Source organism: Pithys albifrons, chromosome 15 (assembly GCF_047495875.1).
Source record: "Pithys albifrons albifrons isolate INPA30051 chromosome 15, PitAlb_v1, whole genome shotgun sequence".
Classification (NCBI taxonomy): domain Eukaryota; kingdom Metazoa; phylum Chordata; class Aves; order Passeriformes; family Thamnophilidae; genus Pithys; species Pithys albifrons.
The window spans coordinates 9,084,267-9,104,633 of record NC_092472.1 but is presented as its reverse complement, the minus strand read 5'-3'; the positions used below and the strand labels follow the sequence as shown (position 1 = coordinate 9,104,633).

General features: G+C 42.1%; 3 protein-coding genes across 17 annotated transcripts in view; all 3 read right to left on the bottom strand.

Annotated features, from left to right (window-relative positions):
- The window catches only part of FBXO38 (F-box protein 38), a 45,081-nt gene extending 40,648 nt beyond the window's left edge, over positions 1–4,433 (bottom strand). For 12 of the 15 annotated variants that reach the window (XR_011699087.1, XR_011699093.1, XR_011699092.1 and 9 more), the window contains exons 1-3: positions 4,351–4,433; positions 1,895–2,036; positions 700–833 (exon numbers count right to left, since the gene is read on the bottom strand). Coding sequence is in view for 3 of the 15 variants with exons in the window: in XM_071569820.1 (XP_071425921.1) it covers positions 700–833; positions 1,895–2,022 (262 nt within the window). In the remaining 12 variants the exon portion in view is untranslated. Of the gene's footprint in view, positions 1–186; positions 288–699; positions 834–1,894; positions 2,080–4,350 lie in introns of those variants that run through there. The other 3 variants (XM_071569821.1, XM_071569824.1, XM_071569822.1) reach the window with 3 other exon arrangements.
- Positions 4,434–7,303: 2,870 nt separating this feature from the next.
- Positions 7,304–11,925, bottom strand: SPINK9 (serine peptidase inhibitor Kazal type 9). The gene is made up of 4 exons (XM_071570425.1): positions 11,771–11,925; positions 9,652–9,671; positions 8,415–8,542; positions 7,304–7,908 (listed from the first exon to the last, which is right to left on the bottom strand). The coding sequence occupies exons 1-4, from the start codon at positions 11,823–11,825 to the stop codon at positions 7,863–7,865; spliced, it is 249 nt and encodes an 82-aa protein (XP_071426526.1). The 5' UTR covers positions 11,826–11,925; the 3' UTR covers positions 7,304–7,862.
- A 6,794-nt stretch (positions 11,926–18,719) lies between these two features.
- IL12B (interleukin 12B) overlaps positions 18,720–20,367 on the bottom strand; it is a 78,795-nt gene continuing 77,147 nt past the window's right edge. The window contains exon 12 of the mRNA XM_071570195.1: positions 18,720–20,157. Within this exon, the coding sequence (XP_071426296.1) occupies positions 20,154–20,157 (4 nt within the window). The 3' untranslated portion in view covers positions 18,720–20,153. The remainder of the gene's footprint in view (positions 20,158–20,367) is intronic.

Genomic DNA, 20,367 nt, shown 5'->3' with positions numbered 1-20,367 from the left:
ATAAAACTCAATTTGTAACTCCTCCAACTTTCAGAACTCATTTATTTTAGCTCTCTCCCCCAACAAATACCAGACCTTAATTTAAATCCAACAGAAATGCTACTACTCACTGGGTTCACCTAGATTGACAAATGTATCTATTGATCTGAAAATGACTTAAGGTGTGACATTAAAACTTATTCTTACATTGTTAAGTGTTGGCAGATGAGTTGCTCTCTCATTCCATTGTATTTTTTCCTGCCTGCATGCAAACAGCCTCTTCATGGAATAACCCTTGGATAAACTCCCTTACAACAATCAGACAAACACAGATTGTATTTACAGATGGCTACAGAGAATCCCCATTTCTGCTACAGCAATACCCAATATTTGTATTATACACACAGCAACAGAAACTTTCCAAACCACATACTCAAGGAAGCCACCCAAATAAGCCAAATAAGCATCCAAGTACTCTTACTGGTGGTGGATTCCCCATCCCTGGAGGTTTTTAAACTGAGATTGGCTGTGGCACTGAGTGCCATGATCTGGTAAAGGGACTGGAGTTGGACCAAGGGTTGGACTTGATGATCTCAGAGGTCTTTTCCAACCCAATCCATTCTATGATTCTATGATACTGCTTTTGAAGTTTAGTTTGCATATATAAACGTCCCTGCAGGTGCCAGGAGAGCAGCGGGTGGTGCTCAGGGTGTCTCTCACCTGTGGGCATGTACTCCCACCACCGGCCGGCACACAGATCCACGACCTTCACCACGCGCAGGTACAGCGTCACCGCCTCCTTCAGCTTCCGGGACAGGCACTCCATGCACATGATATCCTGCAAGGGAAGGTACCTTTGGGAGAGGAAAAAACACCCCTCTGATTTATTGAAGCTGGATTCTCTTGGGTATTTATTTTTTTTAAACTAAAGCACATCCCAAGCCTGACTACAAAAATTCATGTATTTCTTACATGCAATAACACTCAAATAGAATTTTCAGACTGTACTCAGATAAAATGTGAAATTTTGCTACACAGAATGATTCATCAGCTTTTGACACTGAATATAGAATATTCAAGGTACAAATAATTTTGAAATGGAAAGATGCCTTAGTTCTCTAATAAATCATAAATCACCTTAAAGCTCATCTCGTTCCACCCCTTGCCATGGGCAGGGACACCTTCCACTATCCCAGGTTCTCCAAGCCCTGTCCAGCCTGGCCTGGGACACTTTCAGGGATGGGGCAACCACAGCTTCTCTGGGCAACCTGTGCCAGGGCCCCACCACTCTCACAAGGGAGAATTTCTTCCTGATATCTAATTTCAGCCAAACCAAATACTGTTGACCAAGCCATTCCCATCAGTAGTTGCTACGTGGTTTAACTAAAGGTACTTTCATTTTCTAGCACATTCTACATGCTCAATTTGCAAATATTTTTGAAGGGCTGCTGTTTTCAAAGAACTTGTTGGGAAGGCATTATGTTTCGGATGTAACAGAGATGAGTGAACATCTTGGAGAAGGACTGTGCAGTAGGAAAGATAAATACTCATCCCACTTCCTTCTGCCCACTATGAAGCAGATGCAACAATTCCAAAACAAGCATCTCAACTGTGCACTACCCCTGATGTATTTCTGCTGTAAAAGTCACTGTCCATACAATGGGGAACAGAATTAAATCAGTGATTTATCAGTTCTTTGTTCTACCATTCATGCCACTCACATAAATTAATTTTGAAAGTATCAAAATGAATTCTGGAACTGAAAAAAAAACATTTCTCATCCCTTTTTATCTCCCAGCTCACTTGTGGTACAGCCACACTTTCTGAATACCAGACTCAATGCAGGCAACACTGGAGAAATAATAGACAACTACATAATAATAAACAATAAATTGACTTCTGATGAGCAGCTCACCTAAAGATGTGGCACAGCACTTCATGAGAGAGCTGGTTCATGTAATCTTTTGGCTCATCAGCTTTGGTGGACTCAGCACCTTCCCTGTTTACTGAGCTTGGTTTCACATTTTTCCGCCGGGGACCCATCTTTGCACCGAGTTCTGATGGAAGGAAATGCTCACAATGTTATGAAATTCAGTGCAACTGGAAGAGAAAAGGACAGAGAGTAGAGGAGGACACACCAGTTACGCTCCAAAAACCCAAGTTGTAGTTTGTTTAGCACAGGTCTCAGGCATAACCTGGTGATCACCACACAAACGAGACAGTTCCTCCAAGTGAAGGGAAATTGGACAAAGAGGAAAATTGCCACAAGTTGAACCAGAAATCAATTCTTTTGCATGAATAAAAGGTCTTCAGAGATATCACCCTGTGATCAAGATAAATCACAGGAAAGCTGAGCAAATACTACTGAGGTCACCAAGCCAACACCAACCTGAACATTCCAGTGAAAAGAAAGCCTAAAGTCTCCGTCTAGTAGAAAAATTATTTTCTTTTGGAAAAAATCAGCTCTTAAAATGCCCTCTCAAAAAATGCCCTATTAAAAGTCCTCAAACTGGCTCCTCTTCGAGGTCAGAACACCAGATAAAACATTCAGGTTGCTTACTTAAAGATCAAAGCTGCAGAAAAACTGAAAGTCATTGCCTCAGCAGCAACGTGCAGGAAATCTTGTCCTCCTTCCCTTCACTGCTCTAATATGTTCATGGCTACACCGTCCCTGCAGCACACGGGCTGAAACAGTAATGGTCCATTTAGAAACATACAAAATTATTAGAAGTAGCAAAGAAGAAACTAAAGTAAATATAAACTTAACGCTGACGTGAGAGTAAGGTGTTATGCAGATGATGAGAAACATTCTCACAAGTGTAACTAGCAGAGATTTATTTTGGTCTAACGTAAGACAACACAGAGCAATGCAAGACAAGAACAAAAATGCTCCCTGGTGAGGAGGGCAAAGCATCACTAACTCAGTACACCTGTTTGACAGGTTGAATGCCAAAATTCAGCAAATGAGGAAAAACAACTTGCTAAAAACCAGAGATTTTGGAAAACTTATCAGCAAGGGATTTGGTACAGCCTCCACTGTGACGCAAACACACCTCATTGTTTGCACATTATGTGGAAGTGGAAATTCAGGAGAAAAACAAAGTATCCCATGGATTTGGAAAAGAAAAGATTTCCCCTTCTCCAGCACAAATGCTTTATATGTTGGCACAAAATCTGAAGCACTGACAGCTTCAGTGTGATTTAACTACTGAAAAACACGTGATTTCACACATTTTTGTATGTGTTTTAAGTTAACAACTGTATGCTGTCATGAATTTATTTTAAATGGTGATATTGAAATAAATAAATTACCACCTTCTGCCCATGAAGAGCATGAAATTTATCTCTGTTCCTCTGGATTGGTGGGAATTCTCTAGCCAGAAGCAGAGACAGGGAGTTTGTTGCCTGTTCATACTCTGCCCTTTTTGGTGCTCGCTGGAAGGGGCCAGTTTGTAATCCTGTGTTGTCATGTTGATCAGCTTCATGCAGCCCAAAACTGACTAATTCTGAGGCTGGATTCCAAGGTAAAGAATTACATGGATTCCCAGTCACCTGGGAAGACTCAGTTTGAACAAAGGACAGGATATAACCTAAAAAATTCTAGATTGATGCAGCCACATGCTGGGGTGCAGTACAGCAATAAAGAAGAACAGTAAAGGGATGTGACATCAGGCAGAGAAGTAAAGATATTACCCAATGGAGCAGGAAGAATCCTGTAAGACACAAAAGCAACGAGCACAACCTGCCCCAAGTTTGGCCCCTGCCATCAAATAAAGGGGAGAAAGAACGACCTCGTGTCTCTACGAGGCTGCAGTCTGGGCACAATAAAAGCCCCTCCTGGCACTATTTTGAGCTCATGAGCACAGCTTTAAGATCTCACTGCATATTAGCAAGCTGACCCCATTTAAAAATTTAAAAAAAAAATCAGAATAGTGCACGACAAAAAACGTTTATACATTCAATAAAGCGGGCAACCAGAATTTTGCTGCCCTCACCAAAGTTACCCCACGAGAACGAGTAATGTACGAAATAACAGCTCGCCGTGCCATATTGTACTACACTGAGCTCAAAAAGCTTAAAATACCGTGGGGAGGCCGCACAGTCACGACAAACTCGGGGAGAGGCGGCCGGGCCGGGCCAGCGGGCACCGATAAGGAGGACAGACCTGTGCCTGCTGAGACAGGCGACACAACAGCACCTTCCCCAGCCACGGAGGTCCCTCTCGGCTCCCCCCGCGCCTCTCAGGGCCCGGCACGGCGGGCACGGCCCGAGGGGCACGGCAGCCTCCGGGTCCCCGCCCACCGCCCCGCGGGGGCTCCGCGCGGCTCGTCCCGCCCGTGCACGTGCCGTCCCCGCCCCGCTGCCCCTCACCTGCCCCTCGCAGCCCCGGTGTTGTGGCCCCGGCCGAGCCCCGGCAGCCGCTTCCTGCGCGGCCCTTTCCGCCTCCGCTTCCCCCGCCGCTCCCACCGCCCCTTCCGGGAGCGCCGCGCCCGCCCCGCCGCCATCTTGGGTGTGGCAGGGCATCCGCCTTCTTTTCTACGCCCCGCCATCTTGGCAGTGGCAGCCACTGTCGCCATCTTGGGTGTGGCAACCATGTCCCCTCTTGGGTGTGGCAGAACGTCCTCCTTCTTTCCTACCCCCGCCATCTTGAGAGTGGCAGACCCGCCGCCATGTCGAGGGTGGCGGAGCCCTGAGGGCGGGGACGTCCCGCCGGGGCAGTGGGACGCGGGGTGGGCGCTCCGGGAGGAGCGAGTGGAGGCCCAGGAGCTGGGTGGGGTGGGCAGCTGTAGCACGGCAGCAAGAACACCCGTGGTGGTGTGGCCTTGGCGTGCTGCGGGTTAAAGCAGTTCGCAGGCTGAGGGAGAGGAGTGTAGTTTATAAAAATTATATCCCGAACCAGTGTTGTAGAATCGTAGTATGGCCTGAGCTGGGAGGGACCCACAAGAATCGCAATGGGTGGAGCTCTGAGCAGCCTGATTTAGGGAAAGGTGTCCCTGCTCATGGCCAGGGTGGAATGAGAAAGGCTTTAAGGTCTCTTCCAGTCCAAACCATTCTGGACTTCTGTGGTCATCCAGTCCAACCCCTGGCCCTGCACAGATACCCCAACAATCCCACCCTGTCCCGAGATCACTGTCCAAACACTCCTGGAGCTCTGGCAGCTTTGGGGCTGTGCCCACTGCCCTGGGGAGCCTGTTCTGTGCCCGACCACCCTTTGGGGGGAGAACCTTTTCCTGATATCCAGCCCAACCCTCGCCTGACACAGCTCCAGCTGCTCCCTCAGGTCTTGTCATGGTCACACAGCGCAGAGATTGGAGCTGCCCCTCAGGAGGAACCTGCAGACCCCAGTGAGGTCTGACCTCAGTCTCCTCCCAGAACAAGCCAAGTGCCCTCAGCTGTTCTTCATAGGGCCCCTCCAGACCCTTCACCATCCTCGTGTCCCTCCTTTGGATGCTCTCTAAGTGATACATCACCTCGAGAGGCTTTAACCTGGCCCCAAGAGCCCTGAGAGTTGCCTTTGCCAGGGTGTATTTAGCATTATATGGGTCTGTACTTAGGCCATTGATCTTCTGCAAAACAGAGAGGAAATTGTGCTTCTTTCACAATGTTTTGCAAGGAAATTTGTAGTATTTGAAATTGAGGAAAGATAAAAAAAAACAGGCAAAAATATATTCGTTAAATTTGTTCAGGTATGAGTCCAAAAAACCCAAAAGTCATCAGGTGCATTAGCACAAGTAAGGAAGGTGTCATGACTTAACCCCAACTGGCATTTTCTTTTTCAGAAATTCAACTATCTGATTTTCAGGCCTGTATTTCATTACATCTTGTCTTAGAAGAGAAAACAAAAATTTTATAAAACCTTACTGTGAAAACCCTTTCTTGTCCTCCACATATAAATACATCAGATATATACATCATATATACAGATACATCAGTGATATAAGTACCTTTTCTGTGCAGAGTTTTGAAAACTCTAATCCTCCATGAGTGCAAGATTTGTTCTATTTTCCATTCAACACCAATGTCTGACTTCCTCTATTTTATTTTCTAGCAAACAGGACCTGAGCTTGTTTCATTAACTCAGGCTACATACATTTTTCCTTCCCCATATTTCCATGTCATTACTCCATCACACAAACTTGACTGTCCAGATTGTCGAGCCACTTCAGCATTTTCTTCAGCTGTCATCTGAAGCAATTTTCAAATCCTGTTCTTTGCTCTGGTATGTGGCAGGAGCTGCTTCTCTCATTATCTGCAGCCACGGGCCAGCAGGAGCTCATGAAAAGCACTCCATGTGGGAAAGTCTTTGCTCTCAGCTGCTCTTGTCTCACTTCATTTCAGGTCAGAAATTATCAGAAGCAAATTAGACTCCCAGAGGTGTAGTTTAGACCTCCGACTTACAGGTTCTTGAATCATTCTTGAGGATGTGCATAGGAAATTTTGTGTCTTGGGTTTGGTCCACGAGCACAGTCAGTTAAATATCTCAATGTACTGAAACAGAGGGTGTGAACATCCACTCACACTGTAACAAACCACCTACAGGGCAGAAAATATGCACAAATTGCCTCCTGGATTTTCTGACGTCATGATGAAACCTCAGTTTGCCTTTGTGTTCTCAGTTTGATCTTTCTTTTCTTATGTTTTTTCTTTTTCGGTCGAGATGACCTGTTGAGAGACCCTCTACATTGACTGTCCAGAGCCACCTGCCTCTGAGCTCTGAGAAACTTTTATGATATTACCTTGCTAATTTGCATTCCTGCTGCCTAATTGCTGGGACCTGGTTTTCAGATAAACAGAATTCATGATAGGTATGGCTTTATTCTGTGGCCAACAGTTCCAAAATTTTCTTCCTGTGTAGGCCCAGTGAAGTTAGTAATTCACCAGTTTTCATTCTGGAAAAATGCATTCCCCTGATCAACTATTTAAGTGTAAAAGACACAAATTGGCTTGCTAATCAAGAAAATAAGGATGTAAGAACAGATCAGAATCTTTAGGTCTGAAAGCCACCAATTTATCAGAAGTGAAGAGAATCACTAATGATTACATTTAAATTACAGAATTTAACAAAGACGCTGCTCTGAAGCTTATACAGTCTAAAAGTGTGCCAGATATCTTTAATTTGAAGTTAAAGAGAGACATATTGTAAGGTAAATTTCTGTAATGTGAAGCCTTCTAGTGGAATAAAACTTTTGTTTTCCAGGCTTTGATTTTTTTAACCTCTGGACTTAGGACCTGCTCCACAATAGTTTTCTGTAACTTGGGAAATACTTGTTACTAATGGACACAATAAACTTATTCTCTAGAAAGTTCACCACGGACAAAACCAAAAGAGTTAACATTTATTTTTATAAACATACTAAACAACATACATGAATGAGAATTGCACAAAGATAAAGGAAAAAATAAGCATTTAAAATTTAGCTACAAAACTGGGAGAGTCAAACCACTGCCAAGGAAATCTGAAACCTTTGGGAAAAAGTATCTGGTGAAGTTTATGGATAAATGAAGGAAAACACTTAATCAAGGGGAAGAGAGGCCATGCCTGCACTGACTCGTGTCCACTCAGATCAGGTGGCACTGTCACAAGATTTGAACTTTAACTGTGTAGACCAATATATAGTGAAGGGCTCATGTGAAACCAACTTTCCTGCTACAGTAACAGGAATTCTCCTGAGAATCCCAAGGAAGTGTTTTTCAGGGAGGACAGAAGTGTCAATCCCAACACTCTGGAGCAGAGGTAAGCAGCCAATGAGGGAACACAGGCAAAAAGCTGAGTTTGTGCCAGTGCCATGGTCAGCACAGGCAGGGTGAGCAGAATCCAGTTAAGAGGCTGTGGTGGGGCAGTGTGGAGCTGTTCTCAACACGCTCTGTCATGCAGAGCTCCTTCAGCAGACCCCTGCTTGCTTCACATGTAAGGCACCTCTGCTTCTCCTGCAAAGGAAGGGAAGAACATCGAGACTGCAGACAGAAAGCTCGACATTATGCACTAAAATCTCTCTGAAGCCCCTTGCTAACAGAGAAGACACTATAAACATTTGTAGCAGACATGAGGATGCTTATCTGTAAACAAATTCCCCTTGAAAATTATTTATTTTATCCATAATAAGCAATTCATGTACCACTTGTGAATTATATGACCCAAGTTGGGTCCAGGTACCATGTTAGGCCTGTGTTGCTCATTGGATTTCTCTCCTTACTGTCCAACTTCTACAGTTTCTGCTACAATAGGAAGTTGCTCACACAAACATCAAGGTCATTTCTTTAGATCAGTTGGACCTTATTGGCAGGAGAAAAAATTAATCTGTAAAGATTAAGCAAAGGAACAGAGAATTAGCGACCCTGAAAAAAAATTATAGCACTAAGTGAAATGGAAATCCCAGTTAATGCAGCTAACCTCAGCCTTTGGCTAATTCAGCAGTAATTAGTGTTGTACTTACAGGACTGCTTTGCAGAAAGAGCATTTGTTGTTGTATGTTTTCCCATCGGAGCCACAAAAGGGTTGATAGAGCCTTTCACAGTAAATGGGTCTTCCTCTCTCTAACCTCCTGTATTCACTGCAGTCCACCTGCAAATACAGTGTCATTTCTCTTTGAATCCATCTTTCTCACATTCTCCATTAACCTACAGAAATAATGAATATATGACATTTTTGGACACACTTGTCAGCTGCTCTAGAGCAGCACAGTCAATGAGGCTTCGCCATCTCGATTAGCTCAGCCTAAGCCCCAAAAAAGAAACATTCCTTATCCAAGGTGTGTGTGATGCTGCCTGTGACAGGTACTGAGCACCTTTAAGGACTGTGCTCTCCATCTGACCAGGAATACAGTCACTGGAAAGAATATACCCCCTTTCCAGCTAACTTCAATGTCAGTATTTTTTTCCTACCTGACTGCAATGGTCAGTAAATTCAGGTCAGATTACTTCTTAAGGGTTTCTTCTTCCTTATTGCACAGTATCGGCTCATGATGCTTTTTACACTGGGTAAGGTTCTATCTAGGTGAAATTAAAGTCCTATTTAAGTATTGGCATGAAAATGAATTGTTGGAGGCCTTATCTGCTACTGGGGCTGTATTTGTTCCAGACTTGAACATGAAAATGGGACTACAAATGTCCAGTCATTTCTTGAATGTCTTTGGGGATGGTGACTCCACCATCTCTCTGGGCAGCCCCTTCTGATGTTTGACATCCCTTTCCATGAAGGCATCTCTCCTGAGTTGTGCTAATAAAGACCCAGCTCTGTGTGCAGGTGAATTTTCACTCCCCACTGCTCATCACTGGACTCTGAAAGGTCTTGTCCCTGCTCATCCAAGTAAGGATTTTTCTTGCTTGGTGCCTCATTTCTTTCAGAAGTTGACTCCAGCATGATTTAGGACATGAAAGTCATCAAGAAAGCCTTATAGTATTTATCATCAGATAAATATTTTTAAAAAATCTATATTTCTCTGACTTAAAATTTGCCCTTGCCCAATTTCTTGCCCAGAATGCAGAAGAGATAAAAACATCTGGAAGTTTTCAGAGCAGCTGTATGAGAACCACATATCTCAGACTTGGGGATTTCTCACTAAAATCTCAATACATTGTTAGCAATTAATTAAAGTTTAACATGGTTTTTTTCCAGACCTCATATTGTCACAAACTATATAGTTTTATCCAGATATAAAGAAAATTACTCACCTCATTGTCTTTGTCAGCATCTGCAATAAAACAGAATCACAAAAGATAAAATAAAAACCACAGTTAATGAAAACTTAGTTTCAAACCAGGATGATTTAGTTAGTCCCAGCCCTTCCAGCAACACTGAGTCTTTTAACTCCTTGAAAGTAAATACTGACAGAGCTTTTCAGTGTTTAATAAGACACAGGTGTCAGAACCTATTAAACAAGTGGACATTATTGTATTATGTACCTTAGAAGACTCTGTTGTCTGCCAGAACAGCCTCTGTGGTAGGAGAGACTGGAGTTATTGTTCCCCCTTTCACCACAAAAAGATTGAAGCGTCAGAAGTCAACATTATATTAAATGGCCAGTCTGTTCAGAATCAACTGATTGTTGAGCATGACTGAGTTTTAATTCCTAAGTTTATAAAAAAAGTTGCATGTGGCTGTAAGAAAATCACATGTTCCTTTTATATTTTGATTTTCTGTCAATAGTGAGGATAATATCTTCATTAAAATAAAACATTTGGTATATAGAAAAATGATAATCCAGTTTATATTGTAATACCACTTTAAAAAGTGATTTTCCTTGCTGTTCAATGTGGAGTCTGAACTGATTTGCTCCTGTTTTGTACACACATGGCATCTCATGGAATGGAACCCTGTTCCCAGGTGGGGCTTCAAGGACCTGCTTCAAAACAATGCTAATTACACCTCCCAGAAAGTAATCAAGTGCCATTGGCGTGTCTCCATTATGATGACACATTTGTTACTTTCTTTAGGAATGTATTTGTTCTCCTGTCCTGTAATTGTCATCCTGGGGCTTCCAAGGGGTAAAAGTTATCAGGCAAAGGCTTCTGTGCAGAAGGAGCAGGAGGAAAATGTGTTATGGCAGTACAGCTCTAGCACTTGTCTTTTGGACTAAATGTGGCTCTTTTTTTTTTTTTACCTTTGAAGCCATCAAACTTTCCACTGGAAGTTCCTTTCATGGAGCTGTTTACATTTCCTCATCAAATAAAGTTGTTCAGCATCAAGAAAACTATCATAAATAGTCCTCCTTGGCAAGTTTCAGTCTGAGTCACCAGAAATTTGACTGAGTTTTCATTATTCTGGAATTGGATTAGATTTAATCCACTTCCATGTTTTTTTTTCTACAACCTTTTTGTAACCTTTTTGTAGCCACTATGTATATGGGAGCGAATGCAAAACAGATGCAGCTCAGAGAGTATTGATTTGTAAGGTTTTAAAGCAGACAAGACAAACTAGAAAGTTCAAAGAAGAGATTTCCTGGAATTCTTATGAAAGTGAGCTTTTTTTTCTGCAGTTATTGAAATATTGAAAGAATGGATTGTTTCCTTCAAATCATGCCATTTCATTTAAAATGTCATTTTTCACAAGAATTTTGGTTTCGAGACAATTTTCAAAGCAACTTTTTCAGAGCTATTCAAAATAGAAAAAGTCTTTTGTTTCATACTTTTAATTTTAATATTTTCATTATGTAGCTTTTTTAATTATAGACATTCTTTTAAACTTCTATACTACTAGCAGAGATGTGGACTGTGTCAGTTATTTTAAATGTACTTGTTTATATATATATTTTTTTCTCCTAGTTTTAAGTAAAAGTAAAATTACCAAGTAAAGGCTCAATAAATTCCTCTCAGCTCCTTGTTTTATCAGAGAGTAACCTGCCCCTCAAAACTCTCTGCAGCCTGACAAACTAACAGTATAGAGAGCTGATTCACTGCCATAGTGTGTGTCCTTTTCATATCAACTGCCCCCTGCCTGGTCAGTTTGGCAGGAGAAGTTGCTCATCAGCTCCAAGCTCCCTTCTCAGACAGAAATTTAAAATTAAGTAGGTAAAACCAGCAGTAGTTCTGAGGGTTTACAGTTCTGTTTGATCACAGTGCAGAATGCAGCTCTGGTTCACACCACCACCAAGGAATAGGTTTCGTCCACTCAAGTCAGCAACTGGACGGCTGGTACAATAGTGTTTGATAAACAGAACACAAGCATAAAATTTTTCTTTCCCTATCCCAGCCAGGTCCAGAAACCATTGCTCCCTGTCCCAGTACACTGAGAAACTTGCAGTGTTTGCACATAAGAACTATAATGTACCAGAAATTGCAGAAGATTACTCACTTGCCAAGCAAAGAATGGCCAGAGCGAGGAGCACGAAAACTCCTGAGATCTTCATGGCAAACAGGGGTTCTGGGCCTGTTTCACAGCTGGTCTGTCCTCCAAGTATTCCAGCACGTTTAGCTCCAGTGTGTGTCCATGTGTCTGTGGGAACAGATATTTATATACACACGCACAGGGAGCAGGAACCCTGGTGATGAAATCCCCTCACACAGAACATAATTAGAAGAAGGTGTTGCCCATGTAGTGTCAATAGAATGTCTTCTGTACAATGTGAAGGTCATAAGTACAGGGCAAAGATGAGTATCCCAGCATGGATTGTGTTGATAGAGCAGATATATTGTTCCTTGGCTAAGCCCCTTGCCTAATTAACTGTTCCATCTCCATCAGCGAGTCCAAGGAGTGACTCAGTAAGGTGGTTACCTATTCCTGGCCTGTAATTGCCATATCGACTCTTAGAGCTGAATATAATTCCCAAGGAAAAAATAATTCCTACTGGGTGTGTTCCAAAAGATTCATCCCAGTAGAGCTGAAGGGCTTGATTCCTTTTCTCATGACATTTTGGAGCTGCTTGTGAGCTCTGTTTAAGGGCAATGCTGGTTACTATGGCTGTGCACTGAGCCCTTCCAGGCTGCTCCAGAAAAAACCTCTTTCATTTGAACACCCTCAACTTCACACACAGCCCAGAGGATCCTTCAGTGTTCCAGTGCTCTTCCTTTACAATTCCACCAGTTTAGAGATCAGAGCCAACATTTTGTGAAAGAAAGAGTGAAGACACCACATGGCACTGCCTGGGAAAGAGCAGGGACATGTTCACAGCCACTGGGCATCCTGCTGAGTTACTGCCTGGTCTGCTGTCATGGAGATATGAACAAGATTCCTCTGCTGTCCTTCTCTTATTTTCCTATTTCCAGCACAAGAGGAGGAATTCTTTAAACAAATCCAGCATACCAGTGTGTCAGTGACTTAATCAATAGGCATCACTTTCTGTCTTTCATAATACAGCTCAGGGGGTGAATCACAAGGGGTCACTCAGCTTGGATTCTTAATTTTCATAAAGTTCAAAGTAATGTGGAGTTTTGAGCTGATAGTTTGGTTTGAACTTATGCCTCCAGAATGGTCTTGTCTTAGTGATTTGCAATGTAATTCTCTCAATAGGAAATATCCATACAATTCACAGTATTTTGGTGATCACCTTCCCTCATATCAAGGAGTTGGGGCCGTATGTGCTAAATCCAGCAAAACAGATGGACTGAAAGTTCTTACAGAAAAGGTTTTAAAAGGTCAAGTAGACCTTGGGTCCCTCTAACTCATCCCAAGAGGGATAAGTATAATCTTGCCTGTAAGGATTATAGGTAATGAATAAATGACTAATTTCTCATCACTTAATGGGATGAAAAATATCAATACCATCAAACTCAAGTTCCAGGATAGGTAAAGATCTGATTTGAGCTGGAGCCCTGTAATTTTTTTTTTAATGCCTTTACTTCAGTGATTTAATATTTAATTTTCCTTTGTTCTTAACTTGGACATCTGTGCATGTTCCTGTGAGATTGAGATCACAAAAGGCTGTGGTTTACACTGGGTTTGGTCTGGATTCTTCTGCTTTGGGATGTACTGAAGAGCCCAAAACGTTTCTGAAGAGCCTGGCAAAGAGCATGTACAAACTCGTGGAGAGTACTCAGGACATGTTCATTGGTTGATGGACAATTACCAACATTAGGCAACAAGAACAAAACCCAAAACAAGCCGGAAGTTACTCCTAAATCTGAATAGTTTTGAGCAAACGAGACTGTTGAGGATATCTTGAAACTGTAAAACTGCAGCTTGACAGAACACGCCAGTTGCTTGACACTGGTATGAGGAAATCTGCCACTCTGGTTGTGCTTTCTTGCCTTAATACAGTGCTCCAAGGCAACTAAATGCCTCCCTGATGCCCGATCTCATCAGATCTTGGAAGCTCAGCAGGGTCAGCCCCGGTTAGTACTTGGATGGGAGACCTCCAGGGAATACCAGCGGCTGTAGGTTCTAGTCCTGAGGACTTCACTGTCACCATCCAAGCCCACTCAGCCATGGCAGATGAACCTCAGGAGTTAAAGGGTGGGGCCAGTTCCGCACATGCTGTGCCTCACCTGAAAAATCCACTGCGCAGGCTCGAAGGACACACCCACGTGGGGAGAGCCCTTCCCAAAATCTTCATTCGCAAAGCCTGGCCATGATAATGATGATGATGATGGACAGTGCTCCAGAGTGTCCTGTCTGATGCAACCTCAATTTCTACGCCATCCCTCCAGCAGAAGAGTATAAACATCTGCCTGAAGTCTGTTAAGTTGATGTGGGAAGATTTTCTGAGACTAGTGCAGAAAGAGATGACTTTTGGAGGTGGGAGGGCCCCAAAAAGGGAGGCAGATTTTAAATGAGATTTTTCTCAGCATTTGAAAGTTACCTTTCTATTGGAAGGATTCCTGATGTTTATTCTGTGCCCTATATAAAGCTACAGGATGAATGTTTTATTTCTCCTAATGTTTAGGTGTTTTGATTAGAGCTTTTGAATCAAATAAAGATTTGATTCCTGAACAGGGGACCATCAGCTTTGTAGGGCTTGGGCAGACCACTCAGATAGGAGGAACATAGTTGTGATGAGAGGCTGTGACATATCATAGGGTGTGCAAACAGCAGCTCACTCACAGCAGGGGTGCAGCTGAAGTCTTGGAGATTTTTGTGTTTTGAAATATCAAAGCTGTCTTAGAGCTTTGAGAAGAAAAATACCCTACTCAGAGAGCAACAGTCTGTTTCACTTTCTGCAGTGAGGTATTACTCACACGCAGAATCTCAAACTGAAACTTAGTAAAGAGTAATGCCACAGTAAACTTACTGCAACTCCAGTTTAAAAGGAGACCAAAGTCCCTGGATCTCTATTCCTTGCTTTGAGAGTGGGCAGGATTCACATCAGCCAACTGGAGAAAATAGTCACTATTTGAAAAAAAATGCTTTATCTGAGGCATCTTTCTTGTCCAAACTTGTTGCTTGTCCTGGTAGCTCTTCATATTGAGCTGGTCTGACAACCTGGAGCTTGTCATCCCCAGGCAGACTGAAGGCTCACTTAGATCAGAGTACTGTGTTCAAGAACATTCAGTGGCAGATTAAGGAAAGAGACCAGTTTTTGTGGTGTTTAAGTGGGCCATGAGTCAGTGGTTTGCCGCTATTGTGAAGAAGGCCAGCTCTGCATGCAGGGCTATATTAGTAAGAGTGTAATTATCAAGTTCAGCACAGATGAGGTTGCATCTGGCATTCTGGGTACAGTTCTGGGCTCCCTGGAACAAGAAAGGCACTGGATCAGAACCAGCAAAGACCACCAAGGTGTTTATAGAGATGAAGCACGTGGCGTGCTAGGAAAGTTTAGAGAAGTGGTTTGCTCAGTTGGGAGAAAGACAGCAAAGTCTTGTTGTCTTCAGCTACTCTTTCAGGACATACAGAGGAGACAGGAGCCAGAGTCTTCTTAGAGGTGTATAGTGAAAGGAAAAGAGAGAACAGTGCAAATTGCAGCAAGAGAAATTCTAATTAGATGTGAGGAAAACCAATTTCATAATGAGAGTAGTCAAGTATAGGAACAGGTTATCCAGAGATCACTGGAGATACTAAAAGATGGATCTGTTCTAAACTGGCCATCTAAACTGGATCCAGTGATGGGTGTGGAGTGTGAGCAACCAGGTAATCTCCAGCAGTCCATTCCAAGGGAACTGTGATTCCCACAGGTGGATGTCAAGTGTTGCTGGGGGGCAGCTGCTTGGGGACTTTGTGGCTTATTTGTCCTTATGAATCAATGTTTGATAAAGCAGACATGACAGTAGAGTAGCACAGTTTTACCTACCTGAAAAACATGTTGTTCACTGGAAAACAAATGTTCAGATCTGTTTAGGAATAGCTGCTTCCCAAAGCCAGGTAAGCAAGGCTTCTTCATCATACCTAAAACTGATTCTGAAATTTATATGAAATATTCTGTACTGAAGAACTGTGAGTGAAATGTTGACCTAGTCAGCAAACTCATGAATACATGTAGGTTAATTGTGGGCCTCCCATAGTTTTCTACCTTTATCTTCATATCTTGTCTTTTCCCAACTTTTTCTCTCTCTTAGTTGATCTTTTGAAGAAGAAAAAGTAATTACATGGTGCTACATCTGGTAAAATCTTAGTGCATATTTTTCTGAAAGCAGGACAATTTTTTACTATTATTCATGTTTTGCTTTTAGTTTTGGAGTGCTGAACGGAGCATGAATGGGATGCCAAATATGCTGCTGCAGCACATCATTACTTAAGTGCCTCCTTTATTCTGCATGGGAGGGTGTTCTGTGGCTGCATTCCAGAACAGTAACCTGTTCCCATTCATCTGGTGGAGTGCCTCCCACTGAGGCCATCAACAGTGCCAAAAAAATGGCACGTGGAATAGCAAAAACCCATATTCTCACATACTCCATGTAAACCTTTGAAGAATGTACAAGCCAAGGCAGATGGTTCCCCCCCTCAGGGGTTCCAGTGCGTGCTTATTCGGGACACGGTTCATGGGCTCTCTCAGTCCTGCTCTGGGTGGGTGGGTTGGGTTGTCCGCCCATGTGCAATTAACGTATCAGACTTTTGAAGTCTTGCTCAATGGAAGATTTGAGGATCAAGTGATGTATTTGTTAAGGCATCAAACTGGTCCAAAACAGTATTTGCCTGAAGGAAGGTGAGTTTCCCATTTCCCACACCTTAGGAGAGATCAAAGAAGCCTTTCTTTAACACTGCAGGTGTCAAGCCAGGACAGATTCCTGCTGAAGGTTTTGTGTGTTATTTCAGAAAGTAAAAAATAAACCCAACACTGCTTTGCAAAGGCTGAGCTGAGCTTTATGTTTTCCTTTGTATCTTCTGATGCCTCTAAGATACAACGCAAGGCTGTAATAGCTGTTATCCTGCAAGGAACTTGTGGATCCTTTGAGTTACTTGGTGTCATACCATTGACGGTTCTAAATTGATTCCTCAGGTAGAAACAACACAAGCATTAACAGCTTAACACTTAAGCTGAATGTATTGGACAGGGAGCATTGAATAGGACCTATTTTAAATTGCCTTAAGATGCAATTTCCAGGTGTTCAGCACTTTGTAGTTCTATCACACTGCAATGAAATTGAAATATCTGAAGAAAGGTTTCTTTTAAGGTTGTTTCTTGTCTTAGAATGAGGTTGGAGGATATCCATTGGGTTTCCCTTTATAAAAAATACTATTCTTTTTATAAAAGGGAATCTACAATTTATAGAGAAGAGGGATAGAATGAAGGCCAACATTGAAGAAGAGGTGGATATGAAGCATTTGGACCTAAAGTCTGCATTCTCCCACAGAATCCCTAGACATAAGCCTTTTTTCCCCCTTGCTGTAAGCAAGTGCCTGCTTGCCCAGCTGAAGCACTTAGAGGATAGCAAGTTCCTACTGTAACCTATTAGTGCCTCATTAAGAACATCAACTATTTGTCAAGCATTCCTTAAGATGAGGAGCACCCACAAAAAGCCCTGAAGGGAATTAGTCAGTCTCTGTTCAGTGCAGACTTAGGGAGGTGTGGTAGGCAAAACCTAAAGCCACAAGTCGAGTGATGAGTGAGAATAGAAAGCTGAAGGAGCTGCCCCTTCCCAGAAAACAGTGGGAGTCAGGAGTGGGTCCAGTATAAGACTGTTATGTATCTATACAATTAAGGACTCTCATACCTCAGGAATGAATTTAGTTCTATAATTTTATTTCAGAAGTTTTGATTTTGCAATCTAAAGTTTTGGGGGCAGTTTTGTACATTGTGCAACCTGACCGTCCATGCATTGTGACATTTATCAGAAGGTTTCCAGATTACTTGCAGTGCAAGAAGAGGAATTAAGAAAGAGAAGTCCAAGGACTAACTGACACATCAACTATTATTTTTCTGAATGGATGGAGTATGATAGAAAATTACCTCCAATATATGGAGCCGCCATAGGGAATATTTCAGCTGTGATTTTGACACCTTTCTATACAATCTAGACAGTCACTCAGAGGTGGGAGACTGAAAATTCTTAGAGGAGATATTCACAGGCATTTGGTTCCATATAAGGCCCAGGAAATGGATAATCAAGGATTAAAGCCAACTTTATGTCTTAGAGAGCAGCCAATTGACTTGATTTCTACAGAAAAAGGGATAGTTTCAAGCTAGGCTTTATTATTTTCCTGAAGAATCTTAGCCAATGACTTTCCTCACTGGCTCCTCATTACACCATAATCCATACCAGAAAAGTTTCCTGTAGGGAGCTTTAACTCACCTTATAGCATTGTGGCACAGAAAGGCAGAGTCCTGTGAAAGCAATAAATCAATGTAATCTTTCTCAGGATACTCATAAATTCAGCCTGACTACTCCAGAGAATGGGACCTGCCCTGGACCCAAGCGAATGAGAGGTTTCAGTGGTGGGTTCCAATAGTGCCAAGTTTTCAACCCACAAGTCTGAAGAACAGGAAGGTCCTATGAATTCTGAACACTGTACCGACCGGATCAGAGAGAAACCTCAAAGACCTCAACATCTGTGTCAAGTGGTTTCAGTTGCAAACCTCCTGACCACAAAGGCCAGAGAACCTGTGTTCTCTTTGCCTGCAGAAGAGGGTTTAGGGGATTCTGCTGTCTCACTGTTGTCACTTTGCTGGGTTGTCCTGCACAGTTTTATGGGCCATGAATTTGTTAGCATTAATCAGTAATAATTACTTTGCCCTATAAACATTGTCGCAGGAGTAGTGTATAACATTCTGGTAGGAAAGGGAAGAGTAACACTTCTTTAAAAAATCACAAGTAAACCAAACTTTCTTGTTTTCAGATGTATTTATTATTAGCTCTTAAAAACAAGACCAATAAATTACATTTATAGCAAAATAAGACACATAAAATAAATATTAATAAATATTACCAGCACTTGTAGGTAGATTGTAAACAGTTTTCTAAAACATCAGATACCGCACACATTTCAATATTTAAATATCTTAAATTACCACCTCAACTAAGAAGGGAAAAAAAAGGAAGCATGGTCGCAATGAAAGTCTTTCTTTAATTTCACTGATTCTTTATCAGGGATTTAAGTCTGAATCATAAAAGATATTTCACTATTTTGGTCTCCTGTAAATCAGAACTCAGATATTTTGACAAATGTTGCCCTATATCTGGAAGTGTTCAAGGCCAGGCTGGACAGGGCTTGTAGCAACCTGGTCTAGGGGAAGGTCTCCCTGCACATGGCAGAGGGTGGAATGGGGTGATCTTCAAGGTCACTTCTGACCCAAACCATTGCATGATTCTGTGAAAAATACAGAAGCTTCAATATCTGCTTCTGCCTCTTTCCAGTCCTGGGGACTTTGTGAGCAGCTCAGAACCAGGACTTGAGGTAGTTTACCCAAGGTTCTGTGTAGACACCAACACATGTTACAGTAGCAGGGAAATACTTTCAAAATGAACTATAAAAATCTGCTTTCTAAAACTGTAACTTTAATTAGATGTTTAACATCCACATATAAGACCTGTTAAGAACTGGTCTCTGAAGTACAGATACAGTACAGGTGTAATTTCAGCTGCCTTGGTTGTAGTCGCAGATTCCTGATTCCTGTGCCCTGTGCCTATGGCACAGCAGCTTGGAATTCATTTTATTGTCAGTAAATTCCACTGCAGGAGTTGCACTGGACACATGTGAAACCCTGAATAAAGGGCCTCCAGTGACCACAAGCATGGGAGGAAAAGGAGGTTGTTTAGGAGGGGTTAAAGTCAGGGAGATGCTCCCAGTGCATTCATGTTCATGAGAGGTGGGAAGAGGAGTCTTAACCAAAGCAGTCAAGCAGCCAAGGCTTTCTATGTGTACACATGCCAACAAAAATAAATAAAAATAAATTAAAAAATAGACAATTAATCAAACAATTAAATAATGGAATACTGAAACAATTCTTTCAGGAAGTTACTTTACAAATAACATATGAAATGGTTCGAATAGTAACTGCCATCAACTGCCCTTGCAAGCCATGTCAATAAATAAATAAATATTCAGATAAATAAATAAATAACAAATAAATATTGAATAAATAAGTGCAACATAATAATATGCAGGAGCTACAATAATAGCTGACAGCAGCATATCACAATCATGTTAATGTAACATGGTATATGCTAAAGGTGTTACTCTTATCTCAGGAATTTAAGAGCTGCCAAAAATCAGGAACATATTCATCTCTTACAAAAAAAAGATATGCTATGGCTTCTTAATAATCTCAAATGCAGAAGTTTCTTCAAATTATGCTTATATTCTTGTGATACTTCATTGTTTGCTTTCTTTAGGAGCATTGTTCCATCCTTCTGGAATCTCTTACTGGTTATCTGCAAAACAAGAGAAAGCAGATTTACATAAGAATTATCTTCATTCTCCTCAGACCCAAAGTTTCAGTCCACAGGACTCAGGACTGGTCTGATGGGGACTGGGGATTCAGCTTCCACTGATGCACGTGAGGCACTATAACCCAACCCATGTCCATGAACCTACATCCATCGATTCCCCTCTGATTTAAATGGATTCTAATTGTCTCCTCA

What these genes read in the sequence shown, in the direction of transcription:
- SPINK9 (XM_071570425.1), bottom strand. Translation starts at nt 11,825, where the DNA reads ATGAAGATCTCAGGAGTTTTCGTGCTCCTCGCTCTGGCCATTCTTTGC. An exon ending in ATGCTGACAAAGACAATGAG is followed by an intron (nt 8,543 to 9,651) that starts GTGAGTAATTTT and finishes CTGTATTTGCAG; the next exon opens with GTGGACTGCAGTGAATACAG. An exon ending in TCTTTCTGCAAAGCAGTCCT is followed by an intron (nt 7,909 to 8,414) that starts GTAAGTACAACA and finishes CTTCCTTTGCAG; the next exon opens with GAGAAGCAGAGGTGCCTTAC.